The sequence below is a fragment of the Podarcis pityusensis genome, assembly GCF_964106645.2.
Source record: "Podarcis pityusensis genome assembly, chromosome: 2".
Taxonomy (NCBI): domain Eukaryota; kingdom Metazoa; phylum Chordata; class Lepidosauria; order Squamata; family Lacertidae; genus Podarcis; species Podarcis pityusensis.
In genome coordinates this window covers 79,796,107-79,813,092 of record NC_138029.1, presented here as the reverse complement: position 1 = coordinate 79,813,092, position 16,986 = coordinate 79,796,107, and the positions used below count along the sequence as shown (strand labels likewise).

The following is a 16,986-nucleotide window of genomic DNA, read 5'->3' as shown; positions in this document are numbered from 1 at the left end:
ATTTCTTGGAATGGAATATGGCGCTGGCCACATCTTTCTAGTTCAGCATCAATGGAACAGTCGTGATTAAATGGCGCCACCACATAAGAGAGTGTTCTGCAAGCTCCTGCATTCTCCACCTCATATTTAGCAGGCATAAACTTATTTCTAGAGCTGTCTTACAATCTTATATGCACTCACTGAAATATGCAGCGCGGATGCCTTTTTCGACTTGGGCCGCTCACTGTCTTTTGGAGTCCCTGGCTGATATAGTGAATAGGAAGAAAGAAGCAAGAGCAAAGGAAAGGAAGAGACGGGGAAATGTAAAAATGTAAAGAGGTACAGCAGCATGTTTCAGTTACGTATCTCATACAAACTACACTACAAGAGCTTTCCCTTCCCAACAACACCCCTCCAAAGCATTCACCACTCTAATCTTTCCCAAAACCTATATGGCCTGTACAGATTCTCCCAAAGCCTCGCAGAGTGGCTGGAGCTGCTCAGAGTGGCTGGGGAAACCCAGTAGGATGGGTGGGGTATTATTATTATGATGATGATGATGATGATGATGATGATGATCCCAATTTCTTGTGCCAACTGTTTCCCACCATCCAGACTGCTACCCCCCACTTCACAATCCCTGTTCCCCCTCTTCTCTGTTCTCTCCCTCCCCTACTCAGGCTCTCTCCAAGCTCTCTTTATAACAATATAATTTGGGGAAGGGAGGGGAGGAGAGGAGAGGAAGGACAGCACAGCACAATCATTACTGTATCCCCGGCACAGGAACTATTGTGACACATGCATGCAGAATTAAAAGAAGCAGCTGCCACTAATTTTGATTGTTTTCTTAAACTGCACAGGAGCCACCACCTGAATGGATTAGGGAAGTGGTGTTTCTCTCACAATCAGGTTTGCAAACCACCGAAAAGGCAGAGTCAATAGCAGTGATTTACAAACCCAATTATGAGAGAAATAACACTTCCCTCTTAAAAAGGAAAGCTTTACTTTTGTTCTGATTTTAAACATCAAGAATGCTAGGAGTTAAAATTGGATAGGAGGTGTGAGAATCCCACAGGAAAATGGGTTTCAGAGATCTGTGGTAGTATCTCTTGAGGTCTTTTATCAAAGCTTTAAAACAGCTTTGAGGGGAGAAAACTGTAGTATGAGAATGCACTGAAGAGGAGGGTGCCCCCTGAAGCTGCTTTTAGCAATGGGGGACAGGCAGGTACCACACAAAGTGCACATCTCTCTTCCACAGCAGCACTCATAGCAGCCAAAGGAGGGATATCAACTGCGGAAACACCATGGCGGGAAAACGTCAAGCTTTCAATACTGCAGTCCTTCAGGCCTCTACACTGACCTGCAGCCACTTTTAGTTTGTTCTCATTGGTCAAGGAAACCTATCCAACCAGACTGCCTTGGACAATCCAGGAAATGGATAGGAACACTGTGTCAGGTGTTGCCTGACTCCTGTCAGCCTCAGTTGGCATGATCAGTGCCCAGGGATAATGGGAGTGATAGTCTAGCAACATTTGTATCAGTGTGGGAAAGCATTATTTGACATTAATGGCTATTATTTCTAAAGCTGCTTGAATTGCTATGTTGGTATCTAACTTCTTCAGGATCCATAGATTACTTGCACATGTTCCAGCTGAAAAGCAGGACTTAAAACTAGAGAACAGGCCAGGAAGTGGCCTGTGAAGGCTGTGTCAGGTTTCTGCCTGTTCAGGGGCTGAGTGATTCTTACATAAGACGCCCTAAGCTTCCTGAAGGAGGAGTAGGAAAGATGTGTAACAAACAAACACAGCTGAACTTTTCAAGAAACAAATCATAATCTCCTCTCGCTGCATATCAACAGTAACATAGGACGCTGTCTGATGCCAGGAGCAAATATTTGTCTATGTAGCCTATCTAGCCCAGGGAGTGGAAACGTGTGGTCTCTAGATGTTGCTGGAATTCAGCCCTTACCACTGGCTGCTATGCTAGCTAGGGCTGCTGGGAATTTGAGTCAACAACATGTGGAGGGTCACAGGTGGCTTTCCAGGGTCTCAAGTAAAGATACCAGGGAAACTACCTGGAACTTTCTGCATGCAGATCACGTGCTTTACCACTAAGCCAAGTTTCTGAAACTAACTGAAATCTAGTCAACAATAAGTGACCTGGATCTACTGAACCCCCTGAAGTTAGTGGGAAACAGATTCAGAAGAGACACGTGGGAACAGATGCTAGGTTCACCTGATAAGATATAATCCAGGTTATTGTCATATGTTTTGAAGCTGGAGACAAAGAAAATAACTTTTGGAATATCTACTGACAATCGGGGCAGTATTTTGTACATAAATGTTTGTTATAAGTTGTTTTATAGAAACCTCAGAAGAACACAGAGTATTTCAAAAATCCTTTGAAACCAGTCTGGAATCCAAGGAGACCAACCATATAGGATGAAATTGCTATGCAGTAACGCCTTTCCTCAGATTTCAGTAATATTAGTAAATGTTGCTTGTTCTTCTTACCTTAGATTCTGATTCCAGAAACAGTTTAGCCACTGGACCAAATAGCACCAAATCTAATTTTCGGGGTTCAACATCATCGGGCAGAAGAAAATATTCAATATGATAAAAACGATGCATTTTTGGAATATATGTGTCTCTCATTTTAGATGCTGTTCTTGAAATATCTTGTCTAGAGGCCATCACAGGCTTATTTGCTACAAAAATATCCCAACAGAAATTGGAAGTGGGAAGAGAATCCAACTGTTATAAAATATCATTTTCCACATTTTATGTAAACAAATCTTTCCAAGAATCTTATTTTTCTCACACACATTTGAACACACACATCTTCTGCAGAGCTGTTGGGGTCCCTGCTAGGATCTGGCCTTCATTTCTAGTGGAAGTTGTACATTCAGTTTAGCTCCCTGGCAAAAACCAGTAACTCTCTTCCCAAAATCCTTTCTCAAAGGTAGTTTCCAAGCTGAGAAGGAGCATTAGTTCCTAAATTCTGTAGGCATGATACACGATAATCTTTCCCAATTCTACAAACTTCAAGAGTTAGCAAAAACCATTCCAATATAAAGTATTTATCTACACCAGCCACAAGCCTAACCTAATTTTTTCTTTCCAGAGGGAAAACATGTTAAGCATGTTGCTGGAAAACAACAGTATTGTGGTACTATGACTGTGAGAATGTGCAAGGAAGCCCACACTATTGGAAGATGCTAAAGGAACAAGAGAGTAGCAGCTACAAAGGGCCAAATCAGGCCCAGGAAGGTGTTAACAGAGCATGATGCTCCATAATGGAGGAATCCACACCTTAAACTATTAAGACAAGAGAACACATGAACTAAAAATTATGCCAGTTTCAGGCTCACAAATATACAAGACCTGGGACAATTAGCCCAGTCACACAATATGCCAACGTGTGGGCACTGACAAGAACTCAAAAACAGTAGGTACTCTGCATCACTACCAACTGTGAGACAACCAGCGATGTAACCACTGGGCAATGCAGAATAAGGCTTTTGCATTACTATTGGGGGGGATGAAACAGGTTTTTTTTGTTGGGGGGCAATGTTCTCCTTAATATTTTGAGACAACATCTTCTGAAAAGAATGAAAAGGATTGATAAATGCAATTTACCTACTTGGAGCTACAACTGGAACAGCCAGCGAGACTGAGAATGTGCAGTTAATCCGGTGCTCAGAATCAAGCGCTTCACTTCTCATGGATTGAGAGCATGTTGTGCTTTCATCTTCAGGGGTAGGGTGACCACCCTCACCTGCCTCTGGGCTTTCAGTTCCAAAGGTGCTGTCCGAACGCACGGTGTTATCTGACCCTTTTGACTCAACTGGCTCACACTCATCCTCATCTTGCTCCTCAACATCTGGCAGTCTACTTGCCATCCTGTGATAGAATTAAAATTATTAGTTCTTTGGACTTCCAATTCCTTCTGTTCTGTTTTAGTTCCCAGAATTGAGTTTTCCGGTTTGCAAACATTTTTTGGAAGCAGAACGTCAGATACAGCTTCTAACTGAGTGCAGGAAGCTTCTGCAGCCAATCAGAAGCTGCACCTTGGTTTCTGAATATTTTTGGAAGTCGAATGGACTTCTGGAATGAATTACGTTCGAGAACCAAGGTACGATTGTAATTTATACAATGCTCTTATTAAGCACTTCAAATACTTCAGATACATTATGAAAGGGCAAATTCACATATGCATAATCATCACTTGATAGCCACAACATCAAGTGATGAGTTGCACACCTGAAATTGCCAAATCTAACAAGACTACCTCAGGCACATTGTTATTTCTGTGCTCACACATTCAGCTGGGGCTCAAGAGATTATAACCAACTGAGTGATGAGATGAGAAACCAATTAGCATGTGATTCAGCCACCGGTTAGTTATCCTTAAACTTGTAAAGTAGAATTATAAATAGCCACTCATCTGGTCACCTGTGGCAAGCAACAATTGCCTCCTGGCAGCCAAAAAGCAAAGCATTTGTAATTTGGCAGATAATTATTTTCTTCTCCAAGGCTATAAACATACCAGAAATGGTCAATATTTATAGGTGGGCATTCTGGCCATCTAGCAAACATTTATGTGGGCTAGAATGGAAATGTTGCAGTAAGATACACCAGAGTTAGTCCCACAGATCCAAGGGCAACCCTTCTGAAGCTATGCTGGTCTAGGCCTGATCTTGAGAGATCACCTGAGAATCCTATGAACACACCACCACCTTGAGTTCCAGGAAGGAAGGAGCAGAAACGTAACCAACAGTAAACAAAATATTGCTCACGGAACACTAAAGCTAAGAGAGGGAGTTTGCTTAAGGCTGCTTTCAGAATGAGCTGAGATTTGACACTAGGACTTCATGCCTCATAGCTTACAATTAATCACTATGCTACTCCACCCTCTCTAATGTTGACTGAGCCAATCTGCCAATCTGATGAAGACTTATCACTTCTCCCACAAGAACTGTGGAAGTTGAATTGAAGGGGAAAGGGGTGGGTGGGAAAACGAACACCCAGGCAGCCACAGGCAAGAGAAGTAACATGGAATAACCAATGGCTGAGCACCCCAAACCAATGATGGAAATGTGCATATAAAAGCAAGCTTTCTTTCACATTCCCCACTACACCCAAAAGGGTGTCATGTACATGATTCCCATGGCTGTATCGTACTTAACTTTCCCACCATGTGCATTCAACACACAATAAACACATTGCCTAATTTAAAACCGAAACCATCACGCTCCCAATATGCAAACTAGGCAAATAACACTGCCTAGTTAGATGGGAGAATTAGTACCACATTAAATGTATGGGGCGGGGAGAGCACAGACATCTGCTCAGCTTTGCCATTTTGAAGACTGATTTAGGTGCTACCCCCATCTGTAGCTTTGTCTCCTGTTGATGCTACAAGTGGTGAATGCAATATCAAAAAGCTCTTTATCAGACGTACAGCCACTAGCCTGTAAAGCAGCATCTGCCTTGCAACCTTGCATACCACCTGTTGGCAGGGGCGATGGCAGGCAAATGCTACATGTGTTCAAAGCTGAAAAAGCACATCCCCAACTGAGAAGAATCTGTACATCTGCAACAACAACAAAAAGCTTGACTGGAATTGAGGTTTCCAAAGTAGAAAAATATTTCCGGTCAAGCCATTTCTTGGTTGTTAGTACAGTGGTACCTCGGGTTACAGACGCTTCAGGTTACAGACTCCGCTAAGCCAGAAATAGTACCTCGGGTTAAGAACTTTGCTTCAGGATGAGAACCGAAATTGTGCGGTGGCGCGGCAGCAGCGGGAGGCCCCATTAGCTAAAGTGGTGCTTCAGGTTAAGAACAGTTTCAGGTTAAGAACGGAGCTCCGGAACGAATTAAGTTCTTAACCTGAGGTACCACTGTATGTATGTGAAGCACCATGGTGGTGAAGCACCACCATGTCCACATATAAACCAAGAGTAGCCAACATGGTGCCCTTCAGACCAAGGTAGGCAGACCCTGAAGTTTTGGATTACAACACCTATCCCCCCCCCCAATCACTGACTATGCTGGTGGGAGCTGGTGGGAGTTGCAGTACAACACCTTTGCAGGGCACTACATTGGCTACCTCCCCCAATATAGGTTGGTTGTCATCTACGGTAATCATGCGTAAGTGTGAATATCAGCTGGTGCCTGTTGCACTACAATATGGAGATTCATACCTTAACAAAAAGGTGCACTTTCAGGGAACCTGAATGCATGTGTTGGCCATCCAGCCACTACCTCACAGATAAACTAGAGAACCCAGAGTACTGGGCTTGTCTCAACAAATCATATGATTTCAGCTTGGCACTCATTAGTGTGGCCATCAAAGATGAGGGTTAAAGCACAACACATCATCAATACACTCAAATTCAGAAACACACCCTTTCTCTCCTTCAAGAAATGACACTATGTGCACAATCAAGTTTCTCTTGTTTCCAGGCCCTCTGCAGGGGAACTTATTCTCAAACTCCACAAAGAGGTGTTTTTAAAACCCTAAATACTAAAAATAAAAAAGCACTCTGCACATGGTCAGCGCCTTCCCCCAGGATTAGGTCCACTAAAAAACAGAGGCAGCCAAGATGTAACAGTATATATACACAGAGAGAATGGAGAGCATCTAACCTTCATTCAGACACACACCTGTGCTAATGGTGCGATCCCTACTTACCTGAGAGTTAGACCCACTAAATTCAATAAGGCTTAATTCTGAGCAGGGATTTAAGTTGGGTGGGAAGGAGCAACGGAGTCCAGAGGCCTGTTCAGAAACCCAGGTAGAGAAAGGCAAAAAGTGCTTCAATAACCACAGAAATGTGAGGTGAAGTTTTCTATTGGGCAGTTTACAGGGCAAACCTATTCGGGTCTACTCGAAAGTAAGTCCCAGCGAGCTAAACTGGGCAGAGGTCTAGCAGCTTTCGTCCCCTTGCAAAGCCAACCAAGCTACAAGAATTATTTCACTTCACAGCAAATGGGGAGGAAAATATAGAGGCGCGGGAGGTTGCTCAGCGCCTCTGAACACAAGAGTCCCCGCGTTTACCTCGCCCGACTAGTGTCCCGCGCCATCCCGCCAACCTCGGTAGGAAACTCGCTCTGGCCTGGAGGCGCGCGGCAACACCAACAAAACTAAACGCGCCTCAGGCGTGGGCGTTCTCCATTCCATCTACATCCGCCACTCTGAAAAGAAGTCCCACTCCCGCCCCTTCCAGCGCCGCAACAGAGCTGCCCCGCGTGCTCGTCGTCCGCTTTGATTGACGATCCTCGGCGTAGGGATCCCGAGAGAAGCACGAGTTGCTAAGGAATTCGTTTGCTCGACCGCAAGAGGCTTTGCCCGAGAGCCCGCTGTTTGCAGAGGCAGCAGCTGTGGGTAAACGCGGAGGGGAGCCGAGTAAGTCGTGCAGACGCCAGCGAGGAAGGAGCACTGGGAGCCCAAGGAGGGTCCCGAGGAAAGGGGCACAAAACGGCGGGAGGCAGGCCGCAGGCAACACGAAAAGCACGACCTCAAGCAGCGGCCTGGGATGTTGCATACGCGTTGCTAAAAGGCTGCCCTGCGGAGTTCCACGTGCAACGGACGCATTCCAAACGACGCTCATGAATGTGCAAGACTGCTGAGAGAACACTAGGAAGCCCCACAGAACTGGGACATACACATGCTTATGATGTGAAAGCATGTTACTTGGTGGAGCTGCCAATGACACCATAGCAACACAATGCCTCTCATATATATATGAGATGCCATTCCCCACAAATTTCAGTGCCAGGGCCATGCACACTGCATTGCACCCACAGCCATCCATGGTCACAGGGTCAAGCTGGCAGTCCTGCATAGTGTCATCAGTTTGTGGGTGCCAAACCTTTTAACCCCTGGGTGCAGCAAATCTTAAACTATAAACCATTTTAGATTATAAGCCAGTGTGTGACAGACTGTGGGAGTGGGGAGAGGAGGGCATCTCCCATCATGAGTACTGCTTTATAGGGAATATAGAAGGCTTGGAAAGGGCCACAATCCAAGAAAGGTAAAATGGCTGCAAAGATAATGGTGTTAAGCCTCCTGGGTGACTTGCTTTAATAGGCTCATTGCTGGGTAATAGGCATGGGAGATGGTTTCTTGATCGCCAGACATCCTTCTTGGCTGTTTGATATTATATATGCATCAGAATTTGGAATCGGTGGCCCCCCTGCAGCTTGAGGGAGGGACAGGGAGAGATGAACATTTCTGCCTGGCCTTAGTTTGAAATGGTATGCCTTTGGTGGAGGTTACACAAGTTGTCTGGGGATCTGCTGCCTGCTGACAGCATGCTCTGCTTGCATACTTGTAAGTAAATACAGTGGTACCTCTGGTTACGTACTTAATTCGTTCCGGAGGTCCGTTCTTAGCCTGAAACTGTTCTTAACCTGAAGCACCACTTTAGCTAATGGGGACTCCTGCTGTCTCCGCACTGCCGGAGCACGATTTCTGTTCTCATCCTGAAGCAAAGTTTTTAACCCAAGGTACTATTTCTGGGTTAGCGGGTCTGTAAACTGAAGCGTATGTAACCAGAAGCGGATGTAACCCAAGGTACCACTGTATTGCAAAGATGCCAGTCTCCAACGTACTCTAAAAGGAAACCAAACACTGAAGTATTATTCCACTTATCACTCATAAGAGAAAAGTGCATATCAATATCTTTATCTATCACAAGCTATCTTATTATATATGTAACATTTCAAACATTAACCTGACTTTTTCTTTTGCTTCTATTTTTTTGGCTAAAATCAGCCTTGCTGTAGTAATTAAACTCTTTTAACTCACTGTGTTGAACTTTTTGAACACTTACATACAGGCCTGGCTAGAACATTGTCTCGACTACGAGCCAGAGAGTACAGTCAACACCCATCATACACACCCCTTTTGATTCTCTCACGTTATTCCCATCTGGATACAAAATCTGCCAAATCCTGCGTAAGGGGTTATGAGATTGGAGAAGAATCCCAGCTGTTAATGGTATGATGTACACCAGTTCTTTTTGGTATCTAGTGCATGGAAAATGAGTCATACAATGGGAAGGCTTTGCTCTTGTATTAAAATCTTGAAAGAAGGGGTACTGAGTTATGCATATTACTTAAGAAACATAACAGAGAGTGGGATTCACCTAACATAATCCATCAGAAGGACTTCTGCTTGCAAAAATGACTTTCCTCCTTCACTCCTTACCCCTGCCCACAGGCCTCAAAAACATCAGCCTTCCAACAGCATCTTTGGCTGAATTAAGGGAAAATGAGAAGGAGCCATGGGCGTGGTCAGGATTTTTGTTAAGGGGGACAGAACGTCAGCTGTGTATTTTGATTGATTTAGGGGGGCAGATGCCCCCTCCCTGCCACCCCTTGGCTACGCCCATGGAAGGAGCTATAAAAGTAGTGGGTGACCCTTCTTATGTGGCTTTTCCATAATACAAGCATTGCCAATCACAAACAGCTTAGCAATTCCATAAACTGTTGTTCAAAGGACTTGAAAGAAACAAACATGGCCACGCAAACCTATAATAAAGACAACATGGTGGCCGGTTCTCAGAGACTGAATGACATTACTACTGGATTACGACATACAGTACAGCCCTGGTTTATGTCTTCTTGTGTAAACAAGATACTGTGGTCCTTGATGCTGACAGACCACCATGTAAATCCACTGAGATCTATGGTTTGACTGTAGATAGGAGGCAATACGATGCTACATTGCACAATGTCCCAGCAAATTGGCAAGGGGGTAAATAAGCAGATCAAGAGGCTCAAAGTCTCTTTATTTGCTCTTTGTGGATAGGAATCCCAGATGCTCTTGATTACTGTGAACTCAAGAGTGGTGGATGAAAGACAATGCAGAGAATCTGAAGCAAAATGAACAAAGTGACCCTGGACAAAGGAACAAACAATGTAGGAAATACTATTTAGCGAGCGACTAAAGCAAGCTCCAGTAGAGTTGCCTACATTGCAGTCTCCTTTTGTATCCCCCCCCCCATCAGCGTATCAGTTTCTAGGGAAAAAGACATAAGAAGAGTTTGGATTTAATATCCTGCTTTATCACTACCCGAAGGAGTCTCAAAGCGGCTAACATTCTCCTTTCCCTTCCTCCCCCACAACAAACACTCTGTGAGGTGAGTGGGGCTGAGAGACTTCAGAGAAGTGCGACTGGCCCAAGGTCACCCAATAGCTGCATGTGGAGGAGCGGGGAAGCGAACCCGGTTCCCCAGATTACGAGACTACTGCTCTTAACCACTACACCACACTGGCTCTACACCTGGAAACAACAGGTTGGTGGAGAGACCTTTTCATGGAATCCATCTGTTACTAAGAAGGTACAGAAACCCTGAAAGCCTAGCTTGCTGGTGTGGTATAGTGGTTAGAATATTGGAGATGGACAGGGGAGACCCAGGTTCAAATCCCCCCCTCAGCCAAAAAGGTCACTGGATGTTCTTGATCTGTTCACTCTCAGCCTACCCTACCTCATAAGTTTGCTGTGAGGATACAGTTGGTGGGACAACTGTGTACATAGCCCTCAGCTCTTTGGAAGAAGAGTTTAAGGAGTCAGATTCCCTTCCTGATATCAAGCAGCCTGTCTGTTGGGAAGCGTTTGTATATTATAGCTATAGATTAGTTAAAGCCATAAATAATGGACTTTAACTTTCAGTGTGTCTGTCTTGCAACCGTATTGGTGATTTAAAGAGCTTAGTAGTATTTGTGTGGCTAAGTCACTGATGGTAAAATCTGAATTCTATTGATGGAGAAAAGGAATCCTTTGTCTCCTGTAGCTACTGGTCTTGAAGCCACATCTTAGTTCTGCTGCACATCAGGCAGAATCCGTCTTTTAAAAACAAGCCTGGTAACAGCCAGATTTATTTAATGCAAGTTCTTTAATGTCAAGATTTTCAGCTACAGCTTCCTAGATGCAGCTTCTTAATCCCTTAGAATACAGTTCTTTTCATTTGTTTCCACATAAGCAGATTGTTTATCTGCAGTTGCTTTTACAACATTCTAGTATCATCACATTGTTTGGCACCAGCTGTCATATTGTAATAATTATTGCAAAACATTTCCACAGCAGAGAAGTGGCACTCTAGCAGAAACCTTCACAGCAGCTAAATGGTGTTGATGAACTGGTGGTATTTTACCTTTGTGTTGCTCAGTCCTGCTCTCAACAGGTCTGTAGGGAGTCACATGGCTTGGCCGCCTTTCTACACAATAATACTGCAGTCTTGTCCCCACTTACCTGGGAGTAAACCCTATTAAACTTACTTATCAGTAAACAAGTAAAGGACTGCAGCACAGCCCATAACTATGTGACTCTGTGTGGTTAATGTGTCTTTAAATTGTTCAGGAAAGGGGATTTGATGCAGCTAATATGTGCTGGGACAATTGTTATTATTTATTAGTCCTCTACTCACAAATGTGACTCAAAGCAGCATACTACACAGTATAAACACTAAAACTATTTACAACAAACAAACCAATAACCCCCCCCAAAAAACCCCCACCTCCATACAAATAAAAGACAGGCTTTACAGAACCTGCCCCATCAAAAGAGATACCTTGGTTCTCAGAATTAATCCATTCCGGAAGTCCGTTCCAAAACCAAAGCGTTCCAAAACCAAGGCACACTTTCCCATAGAAAGTAATGCAAAATATATTAATCCATTCCAGACTTTTAAAAACAACCCCTAAAACAGCAATTTAAGAAGAGTTTTACTATCTAACAAGACCACTGATCCATAAAGGGAAAGCAATAATCAATCTACTGTGCTATAAAATAAATAAGACAGTATTGTAGATGAGAATTTTTTAAATATTTTTTTCTTACCTGCACTGATGATAGTCAATGTTTGGATGCTTTTATCCTTTTCTGCAGTCACACAGTCAATCAATCAGTAGCTGAACTGGGTTCCACACAGTCAGAAAAACAATTTAACTGAAAAAGCCTCAAAAACAAAAACGCAAAATAAACAGCAAAAGCAAAAGTGCCAAACAATCCATTCTGGAAGTCCGTTTGACTTCCCAAATGTTCAAAAACCAAGGTGCAGCTTCTGATTGGTGCAGGCGTCCCGGAAACAATAGCCAACAACTGCATCAGACGTTCGGCTTCCGAAAAATGCTCTGAAACCGGAACACTTACTTCTGGGTTTTCTGCGTTTGGGAACCAAGGTGTTTGAGAACCAAGGTACCACTGTAATGGATCTAGAAGTACTCGCAAGGCTATGTAGCTTTAAGTAGCCACAGTGGTACCTCGGGTTACATCCGCTTCAGGTTACAGACGCTTCAGGTTACAGACTCTGCTAACCCAGAAATATTACCTCGGGTTAAGAACTTTGCTTCAGGATGAGAACAGAAATCGTGCTCTGGCAGCGCAACGGCAGCGGGAGGCCCCATTAGCTAAAGTGGTGCTTCAGGTTAAGAACAGTTTCAGGTTAAGAACGGACCTCCGGAATGAATTAAGTACTTAACCCAAGGTACCACTGTATATGTAAATACGGTACATGTCAATAAGTAGATATAAACATTGATACTGGACTTGGATTCTTAAATCTCACCTCAACTAGCTATCACTGGGTAGATTTCAGCAGGCTAGCATCTCTACACATAGGTCAGTGTTATATGAGGTGGCTTGCTTCCCATGCTTTTTGGCACATCCTCCTCCTTGCAGATAGTTGTGCTAGCATGATTCTTTAAATCATCTGAACCATGTGGAGTCGAGAGACCAGCTTCACATGTGAAGGAACAGCATGCACACAGCATCAATTGCAAGTGACCACCATGGCACCGGCCTTCATTTGGCTACATGAACAAACACATCAAGTGGTGATTTGCCACCTGTAAAATTAGTGTAGACTATACCAATACTGCTGCCCAAATTCTGAAAGTCACAGTGTGGGTTCTCTGACCAATGGGTTACATGCTTTGAGGAATCCGCATTGAAATCAATGAGACTGAAGGTGACTAACACTGATTTCAGTGGATATACTCTCAGCAGGATGCAATCCTAAACCTGGGAGTAAGTCCTATTTAATTAAATGGGTCTAACTTCTGAGCAGACATAGCCAAAATTGCACTGCTAAACAATTGTCTGATGTTGTTGTCGTTTAGTCGTGTCCGACTCTTCGTGACCCCATGGACCAGAGCACGCCAGGCACTCCTGTCTTCCACTGCCTCCCGCAGTTTGGTCAAACTCATGCTGGTAGCTTCGAGAACACTGTCCAACCATCTCGTCCTCTGTCGTCCCCTTCTCCTTGTGCCCTCCATCTTTCATCAGGGTCTTTTCCAGGGAGTCTTCTCTTCTCATGAGGTGGCCAAAGTATTGGAGCCTCAGCTTCAGGATCTGTCCTTCCAGTGAGCACTCAGGGATGATTTCCTTAAGAATGGAGAGGTTTGATCTTCTTGCAGTCCATGGGACTCTCAAGAGTCTCCTCCAGCACCATAATTCAAAAGCATAAATTCTTTGGCGATCAGCCTTCTTTATGGTCCAGCTCTCACTTCCATACATCACTACTGGGAAAACCATGGCTTTAACTATACAGACCTTTGTTGGCAAGGTGATGTCTCTGATTTTTAAGATGCTGTCTAGGTTTGTCATTGCTGTGGTAAAATTTGCTGTCATTGTCTGATACTTTACAGCAAATGGTTCTTGATAAGAGAGGTTAGCCCTAGAAGTGTTGTATCATCATTTCAGGTACTGCATGATCTAGTAATGGTTTCTTAGGAAAATGTCAACTAGACATTCCAGTTTTGTTGGAGCAGTGACCTGTGTGCTATGCAGTTATATTGTCTGCACTGTGCTGAATTATTTCAATTACAGAATAATCGTATTATGGAATGGAATCTCATGCCCTAGAAATAAGGGGAAAGAAGGACAGAGAATGTATTGTATTTCAAAAGGCTGTATCAGTTTATTTAATTATGGATTGTCATCATGTTGACCTACACTTTTCCCTTTTATCACACTGAATAAAAAGTAAAAGATTTACCTTCAAATTATTCATCCTTTATTCTTTTAAATCAAAAGACCAGCAGATGGGCAGTTAGCAGTTCAACAAAGGCCCAGTGTCCTTCAACACCATTTTAATGCCTTTGTTCCAGTGAGAGAAGCGACCAAGAAACTCAATCACCACTCATGTGGAAACTGCAGGTGTTGTGGTAAAATTTACGCTGACACTTTTATCGCCTGGTAAAGATTTTGTTAGTCTTTAAATCAATTATCTCCACTTGGGGACATTTTACTATTTAAAATAGCTGAGACAAACCAAATGTAATTGTTTCAACATCTGCCCCCCCAGGATCCTTCTGCTGTAGTTCTTGCCTGAGAGCCATTTAGTCGACAAATGCAGAAAAACAGATGTAACTTTACACAGTATTTGGTGGAAAAATTAAAATCAGCGAGGCTTTTCTACTTATTTTTCCTTTTCATATTTAATTATTAATCAAAGGAATATATTTGACTCAACCTAAAAATGTTGTACAAATCAAGTCAATACAAAAAAGATGTACAGCCCCCTTAGAGAATTGTTCAGTGTGACATGGATTTTTGTCAGTACAGCCTATTTTCATTTCCTTCCTTGTATCTGCCAACCCAGCCTTTGCAGTTTTCATGGAGAGTCCTTCTCATGGACCCATCAATGGGTAGGGCCCATTAGTCCTTAGGGTCTTTTGGCGGTTCAGTTGCTTCCCTCCAAGTCTCCTTCACTTTTCTGCATCAGCTTAAGACACATCTCTTTTACCTCCATTGCTTATTTCCTTTATTACTGGATATTGTGGCTTTAATAGTGTTGAGAGCTATTTGAATGGGATCCTATAGAACAAAAAGCGCTTTAAAATATAATACATATATATATACATACATACATACATGAAGATGGTGGCTGCTGCAGAATAACTTAGTGTAATCGGCCTCCCAATCTCTGTTGAGCATTTTGGGATTCCAGGGGGCTTGGGCTGTGTTTCCGTCAGAAATTGGGCATGGTGGAGACAACAGTGTCTTTCAGCTATATGGTTCTAATTACACATACATACAATTGAGTCTACTGTGAGGAGACTTCAGAGCATTTACATCTCAGAGGGACTTGCTTCCTGTTGATGTGAGGCAATATTATCTTTTTCAGAGTCTGACCACAATAGATAATAATGGGTGCAAAAAGGGGACCCAAGCTTCCCACTTACTGAGCTATGCAATAGGCAAACAGACAATGGGCCCATTTTCCAGATGGATAGACACATAGCTGGCCCAACCATTAGACAGAGTGAAGCAATCACTTCAGGCAGCTGATTCTTGGTGTCCTGAAAGGGCAACAGACTGTTGGTTATTACAGTATTTTGTTATGGTATTTTCACTGCCAGGGATGGGAAGAGAGACACTTTTGATGTTTTCTACCTTAGGTGTCAAAGCAGCTTGACCTGTATTGGGGTGGGATGAGGTAGGAGGCATCATTTACTGCCTTTCCTTGGACACCAAAACATATTGGGCCAACCCTGGCTGGAAGGATAGACAGGCCATATAACCCAGAACTGAGAAGACCTTTGCTTCAGGCTGTAGTTCACTAGAAGAACATAGGCTTAAAATAGTTCAAGTGCTCAATCACTGGCTTTTGCACCACAGGCAAAAAAGCCAGCTAGCCTTGAACCAGTACCTTGGCTTTGATCCTAAAAGAAAGTTTATAATGTACCACCAGCAATTAATTATTGTTGTCTACAAGCAAAAGATGGTCATGCCTCTATGCCTAACCTAGCTCCCAAGGTTGCTGTGGGGATTAAATAAGGAGGTAGAAGAACCAGGTGTATCACCTGAAACTCCCTGGAGAAACAGGTGAAGTATAAATGCAATAGAATAAATAAATTTCCAGTTCAGAGCGATGTCACCCTATCAAGCACACCCTGAATGTGTATGGGATACTTGCTAACCTGGTCCCCTTTACCACTACATCATAATTCCATCCTTCACTAGATCTTCATGCACCGGCACATGGTTCTGGCATTGTGTTCCCGCACTGCATAAAACTAGTGATATAGTAACACACTGCTGCCATAAATCCACTATGTGTTTGGTTGTTCCTTTGTCATCAGGGATTTAGTAGTGACATTTCCACCCAGTGAATGTAACATGCAGATAGAAATCTGTTAGGAAGATGTTACTAATATTTCCTTTCAGTTTATGGTCCTGTCAACCTTCAGGACTCAAGTGCATGTGGGAACACAAGGAATTACTCCTGCCATTTTGAGCTGCTGGGGAACTAATGGAGTGGGAGAGCCTAAAAAGTGCTTATGTTATGAATGTGCACATTTCATCATATGAATAGCCAGAAATCTGAATTTTATTGAAGCAGACAGGTCAATGGGCTCCTTTGTTCCTCAGAAACAGTTTGCTGTGGATATTCCCAGACAGATGAAATTAAGTAACTATCCTCAACTCGCTGTGAAAGGACAGTCATTTTAATCAGCAAACATTTATTATACTATAAGCTGCCTGTCCTAATTGGGACAGGAAGCTCAATTTATTGCAACTACTCATGTGAAAGAAAGGGGACAGTTTTAAAATCTGTACAAGCACAACACACATGCTTTCAACCACTTTATGCTTTGCCAAACATTTTGTAGGGTTAAGGGGCAAGTTACTTCATCAGTGAAATATTTCTGCCTTCACAGCTTTTTCAAAAACATGTTGATTTGAAGCAAGGTACTTTTAATTATATGCTGTGGTGGAGCAAATAAACATCTTTTAGAAGTTATAACCAGCAAATCATAAGATGCATAATTATTTTTAACCAGAAGCCCTTGAAATCCGCAGCATAATGCAGAAGAACCGCAGCAAGAAACAACAGTGTGACAGCAAGGTGTTTTAAAGTGTTTGACTACGTGTAAACATCTGAAAGCCTGTCTCCATCCCTACGAACCTTCGGGTACTGATATTTCCAGGGGTGGGGGGTCTCTTGGTAGTTTCACCACCCTCAGAAGTGCAGGGAAGTGCCTGGAGAGC

General features: G+C 43.2%; 1 protein-coding gene across 4 annotated transcripts in view; it reads right to left on the bottom strand.

The window, feature by feature from the left end:
• Positions 1–7,922, bottom strand: part of CFAP92 (cilia and flagella associated protein 92 (putative)) — a 52,352-nt gene extending 44,430 nt beyond the window's left edge. The window contains exons 1-4 of one of the 4 annotated variants that reach the window (XM_080996696.1): positions 7,042–7,922; positions 3,622–3,881; positions 2,493–2,686; positions 181–243 (exon numbers count right to left, since the gene is read on the bottom strand). In XM_080996696.1, the coding sequence (XP_080852822.1) occupies positions 181–243; positions 2,493–2,686; positions 3,622–3,881; positions 7,042–7,067 (543 nt within the window). In that variant the 5' untranslated portion in view covers positions 7,068–7,922. Of the gene's footprint in view, positions 1–180; positions 244–2,492; positions 2,687–3,617; positions 3,882–7,041 lie in introns of those variants that run through there. The other 3 variants (XM_080996694.1, XM_080996695.1, XM_080996697.1) reach the window with 3 other exon arrangements.
• Between the last annotated feature and the right edge of the window lie 9,064 nt (positions 7,923–16,986).